Source organism: Melopsittacus undulatus, chromosome 8 (genome assembly GCF_012275295.1).
Source record: "Melopsittacus undulatus isolate bMelUnd1 chromosome 8, bMelUnd1.mat.Z, whole genome shotgun sequence".
Taxonomy (NCBI): domain Eukaryota; kingdom Metazoa; phylum Chordata; class Aves; order Psittaciformes; family Psittaculidae; genus Melopsittacus; species Melopsittacus undulatus.
In genome coordinates this window covers 5,221,738-5,243,305 of record NC_047534.1, presented here as the reverse complement: position 1 = coordinate 5,243,305, position 21,568 = coordinate 5,221,738, and the positions used below count along the sequence as shown (strand labels likewise).

At 42.4% G+C, this 21,568-nt stretch overlaps 1 protein-coding gene across 3 annotated transcripts in view; it reads right to left on the bottom strand.

The window, feature by feature from the left end:
- Nucleotides 1-21,568, bottom strand: part of MAD1L1 (mitotic arrest deficient 1 like 1) — a 366,896-nt gene that overhangs the window by 182,077 nt on the left and 163,251 nt on the right. For all 3 annotated transcript variants that reach the window (XM_005145268.3, XM_031045610.2, XM_034065681.1), the window contains one exon: nucleotides 4,634-4,690. In XM_005145268.3, the coding sequence (XP_005145325.2) occupies nucleotides 4,634-4,690 (57 nt within the window). The remainder of the gene's footprint in view (nucleotides 1-4,633; nucleotides 4,691-21,568) is intronic.

Sequence of the window (21,568 nt, the reverse complement as noted above, 5' to 3'; positions counted from 1 at the left end):
TTATAATATAGAGAACATACATTTCCACTAATGACCACCACTTTTGTTCTTATGCCTGGACCGTTGTATTTCTTACTTTGTGCTTACTAACTCTAAAACAAGAATTAAGCAAACTACGTTGGTAAGTTATCCAGGGCAGGTCTTTCAACAGTGAAGCTTAGTTCTTTCATATTATCGTTGCTCTAATCTGAAAAGTAAAATGTAACAGAACTTTGATCCTTGCCAGGTATTTCTCTGAAGTACCAAAAGTTACAGTTCTTACAAGCCTGGAAGTCTGGCACAAGCACTAGAAAGTGTCTTTCAAAACCAATAGAAACGGTTTATGGCCTGTGTGCGTCTCCTTGTAATTAACCATATTGCTTCCAGTTATTAGCTAGCTCCCAACTACAGCACACACAGTGTTCTCAGTTTCCTTCTTTCATGTATTCTCCTTTCCATCTTCCTAACTTTTCCTGATAATCACCAGTGTAGGTACTGACTGACATTTAAATTAATCCAAAATACGATGGTTTCATCAGACTGAACACATGATTTGGCTCCTTACCTACTCCTGACCTGCTGCCAATAAGTAAAGGTCTCCTGTTCTTTGCAGAACTCAAGGCAAGGGGCATTCATTATTTCATTTTAAGTTATCTCTATTTCCTCTATATGGACACTCCATTTATGACATTCACTTTGTGACAGCTACATTCTTGGACTTCAAATCTTCTTTACCTCCCACTCTGCTATGCAATTCTTCTGGTTCTTATATCCATCCTTTTTAATCTGCTGGAGAGTGAAATATAATTTGTTCCAATGAGCAGTCTATAGATTTCAGAGCCCACATGGGCCAAGCTGTCTTTTGAAGATGAAAGCCAAAAGATACCCAGAGCACTTCAGGGCAATGAAAATACAGGTGATCTGGTTTTAATACCAAGCTGACTTCCCTCAGGGATTAATGATGGAGAAAAAAAATCTCTTGACATGAATGCCCCCTGCTCCAGACCCAGAGTGTAAGATCAGGGATCCCAGCTGTTGCTGGATGGCAAGCTTGAGCCAAACAATTTCCTCCTGTCTACAATGGGATATGAAAAAGGCAAATGAAAATCAGAAAAACTAACACATCTTCTGCTTCCCTCCCTCAGGGAGAGAAAGAAAGAGAATATAACAAACAAGAAAGCATTCCCCACAAGCAACATTTTGCTGTGAGGGAAGCAAACTCTCAGCTCTCTGCCAGTAGAGCATTAAACTAACATACCATAAGAAGATAGATCCTTGGACCACAAAACAGAGAGCCACATGTGAACTCTGAGAGCAATCTCCTGGCACATCCTGGAGATAAAGATGTTGGAGCAGGAGCCCTGACGAAGAAAGCTTCCAGTGCTGCTTAAATGGTCAAGAAAGATGCACACACAGCAACTGCAGGAAAGAAGTGTGCATGGGCAGCAACACCAATTCAGAACAAAAATCGTTATTTCAGTAAATAAAAGAAACACAAACCCCACAGATGTGTGGGACAACTAAATCATCTGAGCCGTATCAGAGCAGTGCCTCTGGTACATGCCACTCCTCAGAAGACTGTTCCCTGACAACAGGAACACACTCAAACTGTGAATAAAGCAAAATAAATAAATGAAGGGTTAGAGGGAGAGAAAAATCAAAGTTTCACTGTTAATTACACAGCACAATGATAAGGGTAATTTTTCTTAAATCAGAAAATAAATTTGAGGTTCAAGTTCCCTGAAGGATGTAAAATATTAGAGGATTTTTTATGGTTGTAATCACAAACCCATTTCTCCAGCCACTACCGGCCGTGCCTAATTAGGGCAAAGGATGTTAATGATACAGAGGCCCAGCCCAGAGACGTCCTCCCTTGCAATATTAATTGCATTTAGGGAAAGATGCATGAATTGTGCTTATACAAGCTAATTACTCTGGGTTTGCTAATTAATACTGGAAAGTCGAACTGCCTTTGTCTTGTCAACTGTAATTAGCTGAAGATGTTTAAATTTCTTTCCTTTCTTTTCTTCCAGTAGTAAACTCACTGTTAGCTGGCAAGCAAGGAAATCATACACCGAGTCCTCAGTGCAGTCTGTGCAAGCCCATCTCACTTTCCTCCAGCAAGACCTTGTGTCCTGGCCCTACATGGTGTCCCCTGTAGCATACACCTCATATTATCCCTATGGACACAATCCCCTGAACTAGGTAAGGCCCCCTCCTCCCAGGGACACAAAGCATGCTGATACTGTCTTATTGAGGCCATGTTCCCATCAGATTTATCCCACAAGTGTTTTAGCTATTGCTATGTAAAGAACAATTTACCAGGACATCTAAGATGCCTCCTTAAGCATACACGAAAGCCTATCGAACTCCCCACTGAGATTCAATCAGCCAATTTACTGCCCCCACAGCACATTGCTTCATTTCCAGTGGTCTGGAGAAGGTGGCAAAGCCATCAGCACTCTTCAGGGTGGCAGCAGAGATGTCACCTCTACAGAGGTTTACCCCAGAAGCAGACCAAAGACTCATCAAACTGTATGATAGCACCTGACAGGTGTTTATTCCATTTCACTTAGGGCCATGAGCCTGTTTGCAGAATAGCTGATGAAAAGCAATATCTACATCCATCAGCACCCCGAGCAGGACGAGCCATTCTGCATCCCCCCAGCTGTGGAGACTTAACATCAAACTAACAAGCAGTGGATCACAGGTGAAAAGGGGGGAGAGGGATGAAAGGGAAGGTGAGATGCCAGGAATCCAATCAGGCAAACAATTGCTTTAAAGGAGTCTGAAAATAAGGCCATCCAGGTGAGACTCTGATCTGGAGAGGAGGCAGAAAGAAAACACATAAAGAACATTTTGTTGTTTGGCAGGAAGGAGAGTGGAGCTGATGCTGAGCACTGGGGCAGGCAGCTGATGGAATAGCCCCATCCAAAGGGGGCATCCCTCTGCAACAAACATTGTAGAAGACAAGAAGTGACACATCTTCCCCTTCCAGAGAGATTTCACTTGGGGATGCAGAAGAACCATCTACCACTAGTGAGAAGAAGCAATACTGTCAGGTTTCCCCTCAAAAGGGAGACAGAGGCAAAACCAATCTCTTTCCCTCTGTATGAAGCAATTTTCCTATATTTACTGAACACAATGCAAAACACTGAATAAAGCCTACACCTCACAATTGTCTCAGCACCACACAGAACAGGCTATTTGTGTGAGGTTGAGGTAAGCTTTACTGGAAGATCACAAGGTGTGCAGTCGTCCCCTGAGTAACCCTTAGGAGTAGGCACTGAACACTAACTGCTGCTTTATCCTCTGCTGACGGATGATGCACAACACCAATTAATGCTTCAACACTGGAAGTTCCAGTTTCTCCAGCTCTCTGCTGGCCTGTTCAATACAACAAACTTTTAAAGGCAAACAAACAACTCAAAATTCAGGCTTAATAAGAAAAACTTTGAAACACTTAAAACCACCGCACATTACAACACTTGAAACATAACAGCAAATTTTCCTCTGGTAAGTAGAGTGAGCACAATGGAAAATCAATTATATAGAATTCCAAACTGTAACAGGGCAGCACGTAATGAGATCAGATGGGAAATAGGATTCATTCTGTTTTCTTTGGACATGGCAGTTTTGACCTGTGTCACCATAGAAAGCAGCTGGGCATACAAAATGTTTGCCCTCAATGTAAGAGCACCCCAGAACTGGTATCATTTAACACTCTTGTTATAAAAAAGCTGATGTTGAAACAACAAGGAGCACAAATTACATCAAAGATCCTACCATATGTATGGCAACCTCTTAATAGCAGAGCAGGGACATGTCAGTTGTGACCTTCAGCACCCTTACTAGTACACTTACTGAGTTAAGCACAAGTCTAAAAAGACTCATGTTAGCACTGGAGTTTCTGATTTGGATGTTAGAACAGATGCCTGTTTAGTAACTACTTACTAGCCAGTGATGCAGCCTGTTTTTTCATTAGTAATAAAGTTAATCCAGTATAAAACACATCTATAGAATGAATGGGTATCTTGGGTACTGTTCAGGTTTTCCTTGTGGCTACAAAAAGCTGCAAGAATCCCACAACTTGCCTGTAAGCAAAAACACTGGTTCACAAACAACTTAATGCTTACACCTCATTTATTCCTGAGTAAGAAGAATCATATACAATACTCATGAAACTGCACATAAACATCTCTGTAGCCTGGTTTTGTGGCTTCTAATATTTCTGCTCCTTAAGGGAACTGCCAATAGAATAGACAAACACAGCAGAAAATTAACAGATATTGTAAAAACCACTTTGTGGCAATTCTGTTTTATCTCATCTGCTTGTCCTTTGCACACTTGAGATTGAATCAAAAGCCCCCAGAGAAAGGAGTTAATTCAGTATGAAATTCAGTGCTTGCTTCTAATCTAGAACTGCTAACAAACAGAAAGGAAATTGCCAAAAAAAAAGGGGAGACAGATCACTAGATCTCATCCAACACTTATTCCAGGTGACTATGGTGCCTAGAGTTAACAGTAACGAAACCAATTTTTACAATGCTTCTTTGTTATTAATTTCTGAATGTTTGGAACTGATCCACTTTTTCAGTGAACTGAACTTTGCATGTTAATGTTCTGTAAAACACCCCAAAAGAAGAACACTTACCATCTCTGCTCTTTGCTTGTGATTCCCCACTTCTTCCAGAACTTGAGAGAGTTGAGCCTTTAACAGAAAGAAAAATAGGAAATGAAGTCCAGATCATACTGTCAGTATCAAAACTGCACTCCTTGTCACACCCCTACCCCCATCCCCCAAGTACAGACTTCTATAGAACCACATTAATTCAGACTGTAAGAAGCCAGCTCAATCCCTGCCCAGAGCAGGCTCAGCTCCTGTCACTTGAGTTCTGAGTATCAGCAAAGAGATGAACTCCAAAACCTCTCTGAGCAATCTGTGTGCACTGGGTTTGCATGGCAAGGTTCTGGTAATGCGGGGCTACAGGTGTGGCTTCTGTGAGAAGCTACCAGAAGGTTCCCCTGCATCTGACAGAGCCAGTGCCAGCCGGCTCCAAGACGGATCCACCAAGACTCAGTCCATCACTAGTTGGTGAAGGATAGAAAAGACCGGACATGTTTTTCTTCAGGAAGAGGCTGTAAAACTTTTGGTCAGGAGAGAAATAATACAAAGGGATGGGAGAAATGAGAAATACAAGCAGGAAATATTCCATAATGTACCTGATGTATAATATGGCTGAGTGAAAACAACCAAACCCAAACCTCTCAAGCTGCTATACTAGCAGAGACCTAGAGGCAACCCTGGACAGCAAGTCCAAACCAGCAGCATGATAACAGCAGATCAATATGATTTGGAGAAGCAATCAGATAAGAATTAAGTCACAGAGTAGGTTTCCTTCATTGCATTTATTTCCAGGCAGCTCATCTCAAAGGGAAAGAGTAGCTAACTGGTGGGAATTCAGAGAACAGCAACTAAACTTACTAGATTACTGGAAGAAATGATTTATGAAGATTAAAAGATTTCTTAAATGTATGGTTTGCCTACGACTCCCACAGAAGAGCAAAAGGGACATATTTAATGTGTTGAGAGTTGTTACAACAATACAGCCGGAAAACAGGAGGTTTTTCCAGGACAGCAGATGCTGTCCAAAGCACTCATGGGCCAGAGCAGGGTCCTTCCTGCCTGTGCCCGCGTAGGCAGGCATGGAATCACGAGACAAAGCCTCAACTTTCAGTGGGTCCCCTGTGCCTGCTCTTGCCTGGCTGTGAAACAGATGATCTAAATGCTTTATCACGTCCAGTTTGTAAACATTAGCCCTACCCCAGACTTTTTATTAGCTTAAATCAAATATTGAACCTAGCTCAGCTGTTAGAGGACAGCTGCTTGCAAAGTGATTCACTGCCATATTCCTTCTAGGCCACAAGAAAATACAACCTAATCACCAGCAGCATGACAGATGCACACACTTTTAATTATGAAGAAGAAACTGGGCTCTGAACTTATCCCCATGTCTCACTTCATCAGAGGGTTTCAGGGGAGCTGCCAGCCACCACAGCCATGGAAGGAAAGAGCTACACAGGGCCCTGGAGTGGTGCTGAGGCCCTGCACACAACCCCACTTCAGGCATTTACCAGAACAGACCTGAAAGAAAGTGTTATATTGTTTCTTGGAATTTAACTTTTCAGGAGTGAACTGTTGGATTTATCTATTTAATCATCTCTGGCCACTTCCAGCCAACAAAAGCATGAGCAATGAACCTGAGCCATTCAGGGTGGCCACGAGCATGCAAGAGACTTTGACACCTGCATCAGCAGGCATAAAAGGGTTATCTGTAGCAAATGCAAGAGCAGTTTGCCAGTCCCATCTCAGAGTTTCTTAGAATCACAGACTGGTTTGGGTTGGCAGGGACCTTAAAGCTCATTCAGTTCCAACCCCCTGCCACGGGCAGAGACACCTTGCACTAGACCAGGTTGCTCCAAGCCCCGTCCAGCCTGGCCTTGAACACTGCCAGGGATGGGGCAGCCACAGATTCTCTGGGCAACCTGCACTAGGGCTTCATCACCCTCACAGGAAAGAACGTGTGCCTAATATCCAATCTAAATCCCTCTGTCAGTTTAAAGCCATTCCCCCTTGTCCTGTCCCTATAGGCCCCTGCAAAAAGTCCCTCTCCAGGTTTCTTGTAGCCCCTTTAGGAGCTACAAGAGCTGCTCTAAGGTCTGCCTGGAGCCTTCTCTTCTCCAAGCTGAACAAGCCCAGCTCTCTCAACCTGTCTCCTGAGCATAGGTGCTCCAGCCCTCAGAGCATCTTCATGGGCTCCTCTGGACTCACTCCAACAGCTCCCTCTTATGTTGTTGCCCACAGAGGAGGACTGCAGGGAGGAGTCTCACAAAGGCTGAGTAGAGGAGAGAACCTCTTGGACACACTCCTTTTGATGTAGCCCAGCATACAGTTTACTGCACTGGGAAAAGCAATGTCCTACCTATATGTAGCTCAGCTGTTTTACAGGCTTTTTGATTGATCACATTCAACTTGGTTTCTCAGGGATCTCTCCGCAGGGTAGACTTGCATGTTGAATTTTCAGATCATGCATAAAAGTTAACTTAAAGCCCCAAGGAAATTCTCATTACTTAATACACATGTTAAATTCCCATGGATCACTGAGTTTAAGCACTAAGAAATCTGATAAGCAAGCAGTTATTAAGAATCAAATATACAAACACATGTAAAGTCCAATTTGCCCTCTGAAGGAAACACAACCAGGTAAAAGAAAATCAAGCAAGAAAAACTCAAACCCTCTCAAGGATTTCAGTCAATTACTTTCAGCCTCAAAAAAAAAGTTTGTCAATTCAAAACATTCATCTTACATGACAACATGGCCTAATCTACTGTCAATGCTACTGTCATCCTAAAAAGAAGAGCGTGGCAGGAGGGGAAGATAACCTGTGCTCCGGCCTCACAGGCATACTGCAGCTCAGGGCTGAAAGAGGTGCAGGAATGGTTTCCAAGGAGAGGAACCAATTCAGCTCCTAAGGAGACAGTTCTGAATTGTGGCTTGCTTCCTGCATCAATAATTCATCTTTTATACATCCCAAAAGTCAGCCTTCACTGACAATGCTGGAGGAGGCTGGTCAGGGAGGGTTTAGTGAATGAAGCTGAAGCAATCTGGTGTGTACAATGCAGGTGTTAACACCAAGTGCATCAACAGCCCCACGCTCTTCTCCGGGGGCTGAACATGAGCCGACTGCCCTGACCAACAGGGAAGCAGCTCAAATGTGAGACTCACTTGTAGGCAAAAATTAACTACTCAGTCTCTAATGAACAGTCTTTCTGTACAGCACAATACCCTCCACTCTACAAGCAATTAGCAAATCGAAGTGCGCTCTCTTTGTGGACCCGCATTAATCTACTCCTCGACGTTGCACATTAAACAGCTCATAGGTACGGCACAGCAGAGTAGTAGCAACAGCCAAAGCCATAAAATTAAAGCTTGCTTCAAAGAGTAAGGGAAGTGAAATTATGCATGCTGCATACAGGGGATAAATCAAAACAACCTTCATTTGGAAACATCATTTCAGTCTTATGCTTTCATCAAAAACATGATTCTCTTACCAGTCACATTACTACAAGGTAGGTGCTTTACCAGGGAGAGAAACAAGCAGCATATTCACTCCCTCAGATTAAAAAGAGTAATTTTTATTCTTTCCCATCAGAGTGAAATACCTGAGAATATACATAGCTGCCCATCCTGGGGTCGTGCTTTCCCAGCTAGAGATCGCAGCTGTGGGTCCCCAAAAGGAAGGACACTTTTTGGAAGGGCAGCACCACTGCTTGGGAGGAGAGGAGGAGGTTCAGCCTGGCAGAGCTGTGACAGAGCCACAGAACACTGGTACTTCTACAGCACGGATCTCAGGACACCCTGAGCATTGCTTGATATGCAACAGTTGTATGCAAATTCAAGTCAAGTGTGACAATTGGCAAATTTAGGTATAATGTTCATTAACAGCTATTTCAAATTAATTAATTTCTAAGATAAACTCTTGCCTCTCCTCTTTGAGAAAGTTAACACACAATTTCAATTTACAAGGACGGATTGGCTGCTGATCACAGAAATACAGAATCTTGCATGTTCCGACATGCCAAATCATTTCAGTTTCCTTGTGCTGGCTGCCCCATTCCCTAGCTATTTTCACAGTAACTCATTTTTCTGATCACTTACAAAAGAAGGTATAAGATGAAGCTTCTTGGCTCAAGCTAGATGGCCTTCATGTGTGGCTAAAGTAGGATGTGAGCTATAACAGGGTCCAAGTCAGCTTATCTTATCTGATGCCACAAGCTAAGGAAGAAGAAAAATAGCACATCACCCCTTTCTATCAGATTCAGGAGGCACAAGGAAAACACTGTGCATCAGAGCTGCGGCTGGAATATAGAAGGAAACCCAAAAATATGGCTTCATTCCCAGGACAGTTCTGATAAGGAAAAAGCACCGATTAGAACACTTACAAGTCAATCAAATCTAAGCCCATATAAGCTGTAGGCACCACACTGATGAGTTACACGAACATCAGAGGAGTACCATGAGAACACTCTGAAAAGAAGGTTGCACTCAGTAATTATCTCACACACAGAAAACTTTATACCATTTTGGCTTGTAGGAAAAGCAGGAGGAAAACTTTTCATTTCACAAAAGCCACAGAACAGCTTACTTAGGGGGGTGGCAGAGCCTGAGACAGAAGTAACTCATCAGCCACTTGAAGTTTGACTTGAGTTTATTTGCATACTGTGCTCCTGCATATTAAAATACTGTGAGAACTGAAATGAAATTTTCATTAGTGTTCAATGTGAAATCTCACCCATGGGATTCAGCTTCCAACACTTAATGCATGCATTTGCCTGTTTATACATTAAAGTAATATATCCATTTATCCCATGCTAACCAATACCTTCTGCCTTCAACCCCTTAGAACACCAGACCGGTAGCAGTACAGTATTATTTTAGCATCTCTGAAGTGCACTACAAAATTCCAATGGGTTAAATGGTCATTTCTAATTTAAAATATTTCAATGCTTTGTAGATGGAATTACTCATCTTTCACAGAATGGCATCAGTTGAGATCCCAATCAGGAAGACAGTTTAGTAGCAGACATTGCTAAATAATTTTCTTGCTGCTTTACAGATTCAATTCTGTTGTTCTCAAGAATGTTTTCCTGGTTATAAAATCAACTGCACGGCCTTTATGAAGTGAGAAATAACAGTTACAAATAAACTCTGGTGCTGTCTCTTAAGGACCAAATCCACCATGTTATCTTCCAGGAGCTGGGCTGGAGGCCGCTGTGGGGCTCAGTTTGATGCAAAGGTAAAGGGGAAAATTCCCCAGCAATTTCTGAATGTGTTTCAGAAATGTACATACTGATGATCTTAAAGGTCTTTTCCAGCCTTCATTCTGTGATTATCTATGGTGAAGTGACACTCACTGCCTTGCAGAAAAGCTGCAATAGGCAAAACAGACTGTTACTGACATAATTCATATTATGCAGATTACAGAACAATGCAAAGCGTATGTCCCAGGCCACAGCTTATGTGGTTTTCCATCTAATTTACCCATTCTTCATTTTACCCCAAGGAAGGAGAGGAAACAGAGGAAACTAGAACGCCTGTCAGCAAGATGTCCCACATCTCCAGGGACTCCTGCTCCTGGGCATCCCAGCAAACCACAACATCCAGGGGCTGAAGGGAACTGCTTTGTGCAGAGTAGCCAAGGGTGGTTTTCAGCCCAAAAAGCAAGAGCTGCTACTTCTTTGAGTACCAGTTTTCTACTGGATTTGATGTGCAGCAGGGAAATGCCGCCCCCAAGTGAGAGACACAAGCAGCTGGTTAGCAAAAGAATGAATAAAGAAAAAGCTCTTGGATACTAAACAAAAAAATGATACTGCAAATTGAAAAATTGCTGAAGTCACAGTTGTAATTACTGAGGATACAGGGGAAACAGCTGCAAGATACAGGCGCTTGTCAACACACTATCAAGATTTACTGGACAAAGAGATAATAACCAAACCTTTCTATTGATGTTAAGTCTCAAGGACAGACTAATCTCTCTCCTCCTTTAAGAGACACACTCAGCAATGTCCAGGAGTACCTGACAGTAAGCTTATTATAATGAAATCACCCCAAAGTCACTGGTTAGGCTATGAGAAAGGGGTGTAAACACAGACACCATGGAATAACTGATCTGAGCAAGATAGGATTTCAAGCAGAAATTGCCCACATCCTTATTCCTGGCAAGTCACTTGACCTAGCTTAAAATAAGCTGCATAGGTCTGCAGCAGAGACCTGGCTTTTGTTCCCACTCTGCCTAACAGCTGCTGAGACCTGGGGTGAAAGACTAAAATCTCTGAAACTCCTTTTTTCTCTCCCTTTAATGTAAAGATAATACCCACTGTGTAAAACCACGCAAAAATCTCTGGCCAAAGGTAATCCCTGAGCACAAGGTGCCACTACCAACACAAAATGCACCTGATGGGCCACACTACTCGGGCTGTAGAAGGATTATGCAGCATGTTAAGTGCAGAACTTGAGCACCTCCATGTTTGGAGGTGGCAAGAAACTCATCTCCCTGACCCTCAAAGCAAAGGTGACCTTCATAAGGGCAATAAAATAAAAAACCTGGAGAAAAGTTCTGAATATCCCAAAATTTGTTCTATCAACACTGTTCACAGTCTCCTGGGCAGGTAAAGAACACATTACCCAAGCAAACTGGGAGATGGAAAACGCAGAGCATTGTATTCAGGAAAGAATGAGTCCCTGCAGATCAGATTGCCCTATGCCAGACTAAAACACAAAATAAGCAGGTAGGTGCAGGTAGGCAGGAAAACAAGGGCTCAGGTGTTACCAGATTTTTCATGTGGCAAAGAAAGCATCAGATGTGTAAAAACATCTCAAAACAAGAGCAAGCATTTCTTGTTTTACTCTTAGCTGCAGAGGTGAGACTGAGGGAGAAGAGCAGAGCAAACTCCTCTCTCCTCCTGTTTCTCCTTGATGTTTTCATTCAACACCTTGTGAAGCAGAAGCACAGAGACCGAAAGATTAGCACAGCTCTGCTGGGAATAACATACTTGCACAATAGGTCCTGCCCTCCATCCTAATCAAATGGTGCTGCAGCCCCTGTGGAGAGATACAGTGCCAAACAAAAACTGTGAGTTTGCAGCTGCTTCCTCCACAGTACAGGGCAGCCTCACTGATGAAACTCTCCCAAGGCAACTGCTTAGAGCATCATGCTGTACAGCAGCTCCTGGATGGACACACACAAGTGGCTGCTGGATGCTGATAGACTCTCCAAAGGAGTCATTTCCCATCTCTGGAGCACCCATTACAAAAGCTTCTGCCTCTCTCGTGGTCTCAGGATATTCCTACACCAGGAAAGCAGTGGAGTGTGCTGTTGTAGCAGGGAGTCCCTCCCCTTCAGCTGCTCCCCTAGCAGCAGAAAGATAACCTGGAATGAAATTTGTTCAGTGAGGACTGACCACGAATCTCTTGGCAGGAATAAAACAGATTATTAATATATTAGTGCAACCAAAAAATGTTAGAGTATCAGCCCATTCCATAGGGAAATAGCAAAACTGGTAAGGAATACAAATCATGTGGAGGACACTGAAGAGAATTAACTTTTTGTGTTGTGATCAAATCTCTAAACCTGAAATTAAGAGATACCAGCACCAGATTCTGAGACAAATGCAGTACCTCTGGGAATCTGGTTATTCATCACTATTTCAGTGATCTGAAAACAGACACCATAAACAATTCTGGGATCACTGAGCATGATGCTTTCTTAAGGTTGTGTTAACCCTTCTTGAACCGGGAAGCAATGCTAGAGAATAAACGAAGACACAGCAGCTGACAGGCAGAATCCCTTGCTATAAGATACAATAAAAAGTTGGCTGGGGAAAGGAGAGCAAATGCTTGTGCAGTTGTTTAATTTTCTAGCAAAATTTTAACTCCAGCATATTACTATATTTTTTCTTCCTTAGTTTATCAGCAGAAGGAGTTCTGGCTCCAAACCTCCGTATTGATGAAAGCATTCACCAAACTCAGACAAAGGGCATCTCAAAACCTAGAAGTGGTGGCAATTTTACACCCAGCATCTCTACTGAACTATGAACTTTCCTGCTACTCCTTCCTACACATTTTTACCAGTACCACCTCCCTGGATCTAAGTTCTCCCTCTGTCAGTTGCCTCCAACTAGGTCTGATAGTTAAGAGGGAAAGAAATGACATTTAGTTGATGAAGCCTGTAAATTAGCCAACAAAAATGTTCACTCTAATCCATTCATCAGAAAAAATGGTGGAATTACATCTTTACCTAAAAAAACCCTTCTAATTTCAGCCCAATGAGTCAGCACTGCTGCATCTCATCACTAAGAATGATTCATTGTCCCTGTACTTCTCAAAGTCAAGATTAAGGGTATTCACCCCAATTCACTGTCATCTCATAATGACTGTGGTTCCAGGCACTGTGCTTGCATAGAGTACTGTTATAATGATTTATATGAGTGTGTCACTTTTAATTTAAAGGTATAAAGAGCAATTGCCAGTCTACCAACCATAAAGGAACATTTTCTTTCCAGTGGACTGACAGGTGAATTTTACAGTTGAATACCTGGAAAATATTCTTGCTGGCCAAGAAGGGGTATCTACAGCCTAGGGGTGGCAATGTTTCTGAAGACACAAGTGGATGGCCAGTATCTTTGGAGAGAAACACTAATACTTCACTATGAGTTAACAGAAGTTTTTTGGAGGAGGTAGAATCCAAACAGAAATTCAGACAAAAGCAGTATGGATGGAAAACCTCTGATCCAAGAGGAAGGAATAGTGAGAAAGAGGGTTTTGTGCATGGATTAGACCCCAGCCAGAAGATCTGTAGCTAGATGGAATAAGAATGTCAGAAGCTAAGCAGCAGCACAGCTGTAGTTTTCTTTTCATACGAGTCTCCTAATCTCACAGTCATTTTGATTAACCTTTCTAACTACTAAACTAAGGCCATTGACCAACCCAATCTGACCTTAGCACACGTAAGCACTCCATGGCAGAGCCTTTCTCTAAGCTGCCCAAGGCTCTCTGGCAGTTGGTGATGCACAGTAATAGCTCAGAAAAGATGTCTTTAATGATGTGTGTGTGCTGTGGCCCTGTCTCTAACTGTACCTCACAAACAGACTCCCAACATGAGCCCTAAGGCATGTTGGCACACTTCCCAGTGCAACTGTTGTGAGCCAGCCAGCAAATGCCATTAAGGAAGTGAAAATCCATGTTGAAATCAAACTTGTTTTCTTCTGGATTCGTTTTACTCTAGTTTGGTTTCTTGTCCTGGTTCTCTGTACTACTGCACAGGTTGTGCTGGCTCAAATAAAGGTCAAGGAGGGGTTTAAGCCAGCACTACCCTTGGACTGAGAAATTTCAGCCACCATATCTTTGGCATCCAGCAGAGCACTGGGTGAAGTGCCTAAGCCTCAGGGGGTCTCCAACACATTTTAAACCCTCCTGGAAGTTGCTAAGTAACAACACTGTGACCCCCTCCAGACAAGACTGCAATATTTGCTCTGACAAAGCAATGCCTGTATTGCCCTTGCTTCTGCCCTGGGAACAAGCTTGATGAAGACCTGTCTCTGCTGCCAGAGTATTTCCAGTCTCTAGGCTGGGTGCGTAGCTGGATTTTGCCCAATAAAGCAAACATGATATTTTAAACATAGCTATTATAATTAGCAGAAGCTCACTGCCCAATTCCCCTTCCAGACAAGGATTTCCAAATGCCACAGTGTGCTTAGCACAGCTGATCTGCATCGATGGCTGCTCTAATCACGACTAACATGAAGGTCCAGAGTAAAGAATCAAGTCCCATCACAGCAAGTGAGATGAAAAACCAAACGGGATAATTGTCCTCCTTCATCTTGTACCTTCATTTTGTTGTATTATCTGTAGAAGACAAGTTTAGCAGAGACTCTCCACTGAAGAAGGTATATTCACACCTAAGGCCAATCAGGAACTTCTCTTGGAATGTTATTCCTGCTCTCTGCATCAGCCCCCCGATGACTCTGCCTTGTCCTGCCAGGGTACCATGGCATAAAGATGAAGAGCAGTAAGGGGCAGACAAAAAAGGGGACAAATCCCCCAAACTAGTACAGCTATTGGCTAGTAAAACCCTTTTGCAGAGACTCAGGCAAATGCACAGACTCAATCTAAACCAGTATTTGCTTTCAAAATCAGTTTTGAAAAAGCAAAAATACCCTTAGTCCTTACCAGTGATCTGCAGCATTAAAAAACAACCCTGCAAAGTATTTTTTTCCTAATACATCCCTACCCACAGCAAAGAGCTCCTACCCTTGAAGGAGAATGCCAGCACTTGCAGTGCCAGGTATTGCATAAAGCAGGGGTTTCCAGCCTCCTTGCAGACAAGCTTGACTTCAAAACCCCTGGCAATGCTCCACACCTCATCATGTCCCATGGAGCCAGCAGAAGTCCAGCTGAGTTTATTAATGTAGGTCTCATGCAACATCTCACCTGTGATGTACTTGTGCCACAACCACACCTCCTGCCTTGCTGGTTGGGATATGCTCATATAAATTTCCTCCACCTCTCCAAAGCCCCATGAAGGACTGAAGATGGTTAGCATCAACACTGCTCAACAAAAGGAGAAACCAAAGCACACAGATTGCATGACCTTTGCAAGGCCACAGAGGCAGTCAGCAGTTATGATTATAATGCTATACCTCATCAGTTTTGTACTACAAGCAGACTTTAGACGTAGAATTTGCCTGACATTGTAGGGAAAAAAAGGGAAAAAGAAAAGGTGTTAACAGTCCTCACACTGAAAAAAAATTCCTCCAAGATAACAACCACCCTCAAATAAAAGCAAACATCCCTGTGCAGCACGGTCACGCTCCTGTAACTTCTTTTGTAAGCACAAAAGTCTTCCACTTTCATTTGAGAATTTATTAAAAATAAACAAATCCCAGTGGGATTTAAGCACACTGCAGAGGCTCCAGCAAAACTCATCTAAAAGGAAGCAAACTAAAGAGATCCTCTCTTGGCACACTCTTGAAAGGAGGATTCACCACATTTCTAATTGACTGCCACCATGGCTTAAGTGAATCATCTATAAATAGGCATCAAATGCAAAGCAAGCACTTGAAGGAAAGAGCAAGAGTTTTGTTTTCTGTTGTTACTGCTTAATGGTTTGTTGGGAAGGAGGTGGCTAACAAGGTGGAAGAAATGTGGGGAAAATGTAAAGAAACAATAAAGGATGTGCTGTGGGAAGGAGGGATAAAAAGACATGAAGACATTCAAATGTATAAAGTAAGATATGTTTTTTCCTTTAGTTTTCCAGAAGACTGAAGGATGAAGGATGGGGGAAGGTATGTCAGAGCATCAGTTAGTAACTGTGCCACGTGTGAGGAAAGCAGGGAGTAAAGAGAGTAAAAAGCAGAGGCAGCACCATCACACACAAAACATGACACCCAGCCGTGATGCTGACTTTGGTGCAGTTATTCAGAAACAGGTCTCAGGCTCTACATTATGAGCTAACACTGCTATTTACACCATAAGTACACAGGGAAAAGATGCTTGTGACTTAAGACTGAGGGTGCTCTGGAGATCCCCCCATACTCACTACTTGAAGAAGGCTTTTTATGTTATCAGTAGAGTCTTATCTGAAAACTCAAGCTCCTGTGGGCCATCTTGGACTCATTTCTAGTCTTTTCTACATACCAGATTCAACATTCTATTAAGTGCAGTCATTAAGTAAAGCACTGGCAGCGTTCATGCAGGGGTCTTGTGTTAAGAGTCATCCAAAATAGGAGTGGACTCAAAACTGTTACAGTTAAGCAGTCATTACATTACAAGAAAAGTGAAAACACTCATGTCAATAAGCAACAGAGCTGAGGGAATCTGAGTCATTCCCAGAGAGGATTTAGTTTCTGGAAAGCATTTGCAGGAAAATTTCTAATAACTCCATTTGATAACACTGAATAACTGTTTCTCAAAATAACCAGAACTTATATTTCACAGTTCCTGTTCTAACCTGCCTGCTCACCCTCCTCTTTCCCACAGCCAGTCTGACTGCCCACAACATCCCAGCCTCCAGCTTTCTGGCATTCATCAAAGCAGCCAACTTAATCATCCTCTTTAATTACTTCTCTTAATCCTATGCTACTTCATTCAAGACTGAAGGAGGCTCTCATAGAACCCAAGAAGCAGAATCACAGAACGGTTTGAGTTGGAAGGGACTTTAAAACTCATCCAGTTTCAACCCCCTACTATGGGCAGGGACACCTTCGACTAGACCAGACTGCTCCAAGCCCCTGTGTCCAACCTGGCCTTGAACACTGCCAGGGATGGGGCAGCCACAGCTTCTCTGGGCACCCTCTGCCAGTATCTCACCATCCTCACAGGGAAGAATTTCTTCATGATGTCTAATCTCCCCTCTGTCAGTTTAAAGCCATTTCCCCTTGTCCTGTCCCTACAGGCCATTGTAAAAAGTCTCTCTCCAGACTTCTTGTAGGCCCCCTTCAGGTACTGGAAGATTGTTGTAAGGTCTTCCCTGTGCTTTCTCTTCTCCAGGCTGTACAAGCCCAGCTCTCTCAAGCCTGTTTCCAGAGAAGACTCCAGCCCCTGTAGCATCTTTTTGGCCTCTTCTGGACCAGATAACCTTCTGGTTTCTCTTTCCAAGGACTTCTACTAGCTTAAGATCCTTCACTACTCTTGCAAAGTCTCTCCTTGCAGCTCCATGGCAGATTTGTTGAGCACATGGAGTCTGCCAGCGAGCAATCCAGGACCTCCTCAGAGCCTTCTCCTCTGTGGGGATGGAGGCTTATCCCATGCCAGCTCTGCACAGATCTACAGCTTTCTCAAAATTAAATTCTTTCCTCCTGCAGGGAGGTGGAGAAGGCTGTCAATATGATCTTTAACCCAAACTTTTAAACTCCATTGCTTAATATCTTCCTTTACTTGGTTCAGAAAGGGTATACAAGGGGGAAAACCCCAGCTGCAGTGACAGGAACAGAACAAGTAAACAAACCATCCTTGCACAGGACAGGCACAATATTATTCTGTTTGCCAACCACCAGTTTAATTTGCATTGTAAAAACTTGCAGGAGATTTACTGTGAGGGCAAAGTGTGGGATTAATCTGGGGCAGAAGCCCTTTGTTTATCCATAAAATAGAGCAGGAGGCACAGAAGTGTCTATTTCCTTAAATCGCCCCATCAGTGCTTCTCAGTTTTGGGCTGAAAGGATTAACTACAGAGGGTGCACTGCAATTTTATCTTAGACATGGTCCATTTGTTCCTTGGTCCTTCTGCTGAGACCACCAAAGAAGATGCCTGACAGGATGGTATTTTTGAGATGCAAGTGTTTATCTTCTCTGAGTGAACCAAACAGCATCTCATTTCAGGAAAGCAATCCAGCAACTCCCAATTGCTTCTCGCTCTAGCAAATGCAGACTGACAAGGCAAAAGGTGAAACAGCTTGATGGTCACATTAGAGACCTTTGAGTTTCCCTGCACCTGAATGCCTGTCTAGCAAAGCCATGCTATAAAAACATAAAAGATCTCCATTTGGCAAAGAAAGGAGAGAAGTCAGAATATACGCTAAGATCATCTCAGTTATTAGCTCCTGCCACACAGGTACAAGATGCAGTGAACTGCTCCCCCATTGCACAGCATGGGATGCTCCAAGACTGGGAGTGCCATTTCAGAGGCATGTAAAGGCTTGCTTGTGGATGGGCATTAGGAGAGACATGGTGAATATACACACAGCTGATGCTGCAGGCAAAGTTAAATCAAGCAATAGAGCCAGGGTAAGGCAACATGGAGATGACAGACAGTTCCCCTCTGTAAAGATCTGCAAGTAGGAATTGCGAACACTCTTTATTTTAACCTTTTTATTCACACTTAAATTTCCTTTCTTCATAACCAAGCAGATAAACAGCTACAAAGCTTCCCCTTTGCCTAAAGGTAGCTGGCCTCAGGGTGACACCAGCTTAATTGTCTAGCCTAGACTGACTCATCCCAAAAATGTTTTGCTTTTTATGGAAGAGGCCATGCAAGAAGGGTGCATAAAACGTGCATTTGTTGTTGTGGTGGTATTTGTGCTATGCAGCAGTTCTCAGGTATTCATGGAGACTCCAATGTGACCTTTTCCCCCCCTTTGCTGTTCAGAAACAAGTGGAATTCAAAGAGCAAATAGAATGTAACAGAAACTAATATCCACAATAATTACAGCGATGTGTAAAGTGTTGATGGGCTGTAGAAATCAGATACAATGAATTTGGGTCTTGCCTGGCCTAAATATAAAGGTGCTCATTATCTTGAGAGGAAATGCCACTTATGAACGATAAGGTCATGCTGCACTGTGAAGATAAATGTCATTTCTCTATATAGCTGTGAGAGTCTCACCTACTGTCTTCAGAAATGTACATAAACAGCAAAGCAATAAAAAGCCTGTAGAATTAGCTTGGGATACTGTTATTTTAAGAGCATAACGTCAGTCATGTGGAGTTCTTTAGATATGCTTTCCTGAACACATATGTATGCACTGGGAACACATACGTATGTACACACATTACCAACATTGTCCTCTCAGGTCATAATAATCCATTAAAAAAAAATGACATTTTCAAACAAACTTGGATATGTTTGCTGCCATGTCTGCTGACAGAATTGAAGACTAATTACACATTTATACTGTTATAAACATTCCCAGGAATTACATACATCTGCATAGGTATTTCTGCTCTCATCACAAGCCCCCAGGCAGCCTCTGCCAAGCACAATGAGCAACTCTACTTTAAATAAATACCATACATAATGCTAACAGCTTTCTCTTCTTGACAGCTCTGCATGCTGCCATGCTGCAGCTGAGATACAATTAAGTACGCTCAGATGAGCTTTGAGTGAATGGCTCAGACAGAGCAATCTCCACCGAGTAAGAATGGTGGCCCAGATGCCTCAAGCTGAGGTTGTCTGAAGAACGAGGGTTTTCTTGAAGCACTCTGAAAGTGGCTGCTATTGCCCTTTCGTACCCACATTATAGAAGGCAAGTATGTGAGTGTGGTTTAACCACTGCTGGAATGTTCCCGACTAGAGAAATGGGGGGTTGCCACCACAGTGCAGACATCACTGATAGCTGCCCATAACACCTTTCTTCATTCAAAAGGTCACAGAATACCCAGAAACCAGCACCCTCATGTTGCTAGGTGCAACTAGAAGCACAGAGGTCAAAGCAGCACACCTGAATATCTGAGAAATCAGGTCAGGGAACTGACCTACCCTAAGGCTGCATTTTCCCCTAATGAAATGATGTCTTATAAAAGGGAATAAAACAGATGACTAGAAAGTGAAGAACACTGCATCTATGTGAACTGCTAATAAAGAGTAGCAAGAATGTAATTGCCAAAGGTAGGGTTGGTAATAACTAGCTTAGCAATAATAAAACCCCAAAGAGCATTAGTTTACGGTCTCTATCAGTTCCCAACTGCATTGCACAGCCTTGGCTTTAGAAAAATTCACAGTTTGTGGTCCCTCAAGAGATACTCCCATAAATTAACACTGATACAGATATTCATCTTTTCTTTGTGTACATAAATAATGTACGCTGGCTTCTTTACACAAAGAAGCCTCAAAAAGCTCTCCCATTACACAAGTTAATCTACTTTAAATAACCTCTACAAAATAATTACTCTGTTCACATTCACAGCTACTCAATATATCACTGGGGTTTTATACACCAGTAATAGCATCACATATAATCTGTCAAGCTTGTTGACGTCCTTTAAAAATTAAAGGCTTTTAGGTTTAGCAACTCTTCCAAGAATCAGCTTTCCAAAGGAAAAAGAGCTATTTCTACCATTTTCCAAAAGGAAGTAAAGTTGATGTGACAAGAACTCATGTTTACAAGTCTGTATTGTGGAATGCAGGCATGAGAGCACAGAACAGATAAAAATCAATGCTTTAAACCAGAAATCAGTTCTCTTTTTACAGTGGTCTTGGATAGAACTGAAATCTGAGTATATATCTGTCAAGGCTATTAGAGCTGTTTAAACAAATTGAAAACATGTATCAGTTCAATATGTCAAATCAATGTGCCGTGCATTTCATATCTGTGTTATTGTCACCAAAATTGGATTCACGGCACATGTACTGTACACTAGTACTAGTTGTTTTATTAAACAGCATAAATAAAATCTAGAAGAAAAATGTTACAACTTGCACTGCAGGAAGACTGTGACTTTTTCCAAAACTTAGGACTTGCAGTTTGTTTTGCTGAAAAGCTTTTAGCACAATCAAAGCACATTTGACATTAACACTGATTAAAGCAAATAGATAAATTGCAAAGCCTCGTGAGAAAACAGACTTGTTCCCTGCAATTTACCTGGACCACCCCTGAAGAGAGGAGATCTATATCAACAGCTTACTTCTGGTTCACAGCTTGGTGAAAGCTGCTATCAGCTGGCTTTTTCACTCTCTTCCCAGCCTCTTCCAAATATTAGTAGGCTGGTCACATCGCAGTGAAAAAGAGAAAAATAAAGAGAATTCCAGTCACCTTCCTTTAAATTCTGTTGGTTGTGACTTGCAGTGGTGCCGTTCTCTAATTCATGACCTTAATATGAAACCAAACTGGAGAAACGGAGATGCTGCAGTCCATGGACAAACCAGTCCATAAAGTGAACGTATGGGAGCAAATGCAACTCATGACTATGGAGAAGTATTAAGGGTGAATAACTATGTATGTTCTGAATTAAAACAATTGCAATTGGCTCTTGTACTAAGGCACCATTCAACTAACTGGGCTCAAGCACTGACTGAACCAGGCTTTGTAGACTAATTAGTTCCCTGAAGAAACACTACTACTACTGGTAATTAAGGCCAAAATGAAGAATCAATGGGCTTCAAAAAAGCAAACCAAGAGAGCAACTATTGTTATTCTCATTGCCACAATAACCAAAGTATTAAGTATATTAAGGTGCATCTTACAAACCTTGCAAGCTGCAAAGAGCAAGAGCATTAGGATCCACAAGAGCATGGGAATAAGGATGCATGGATG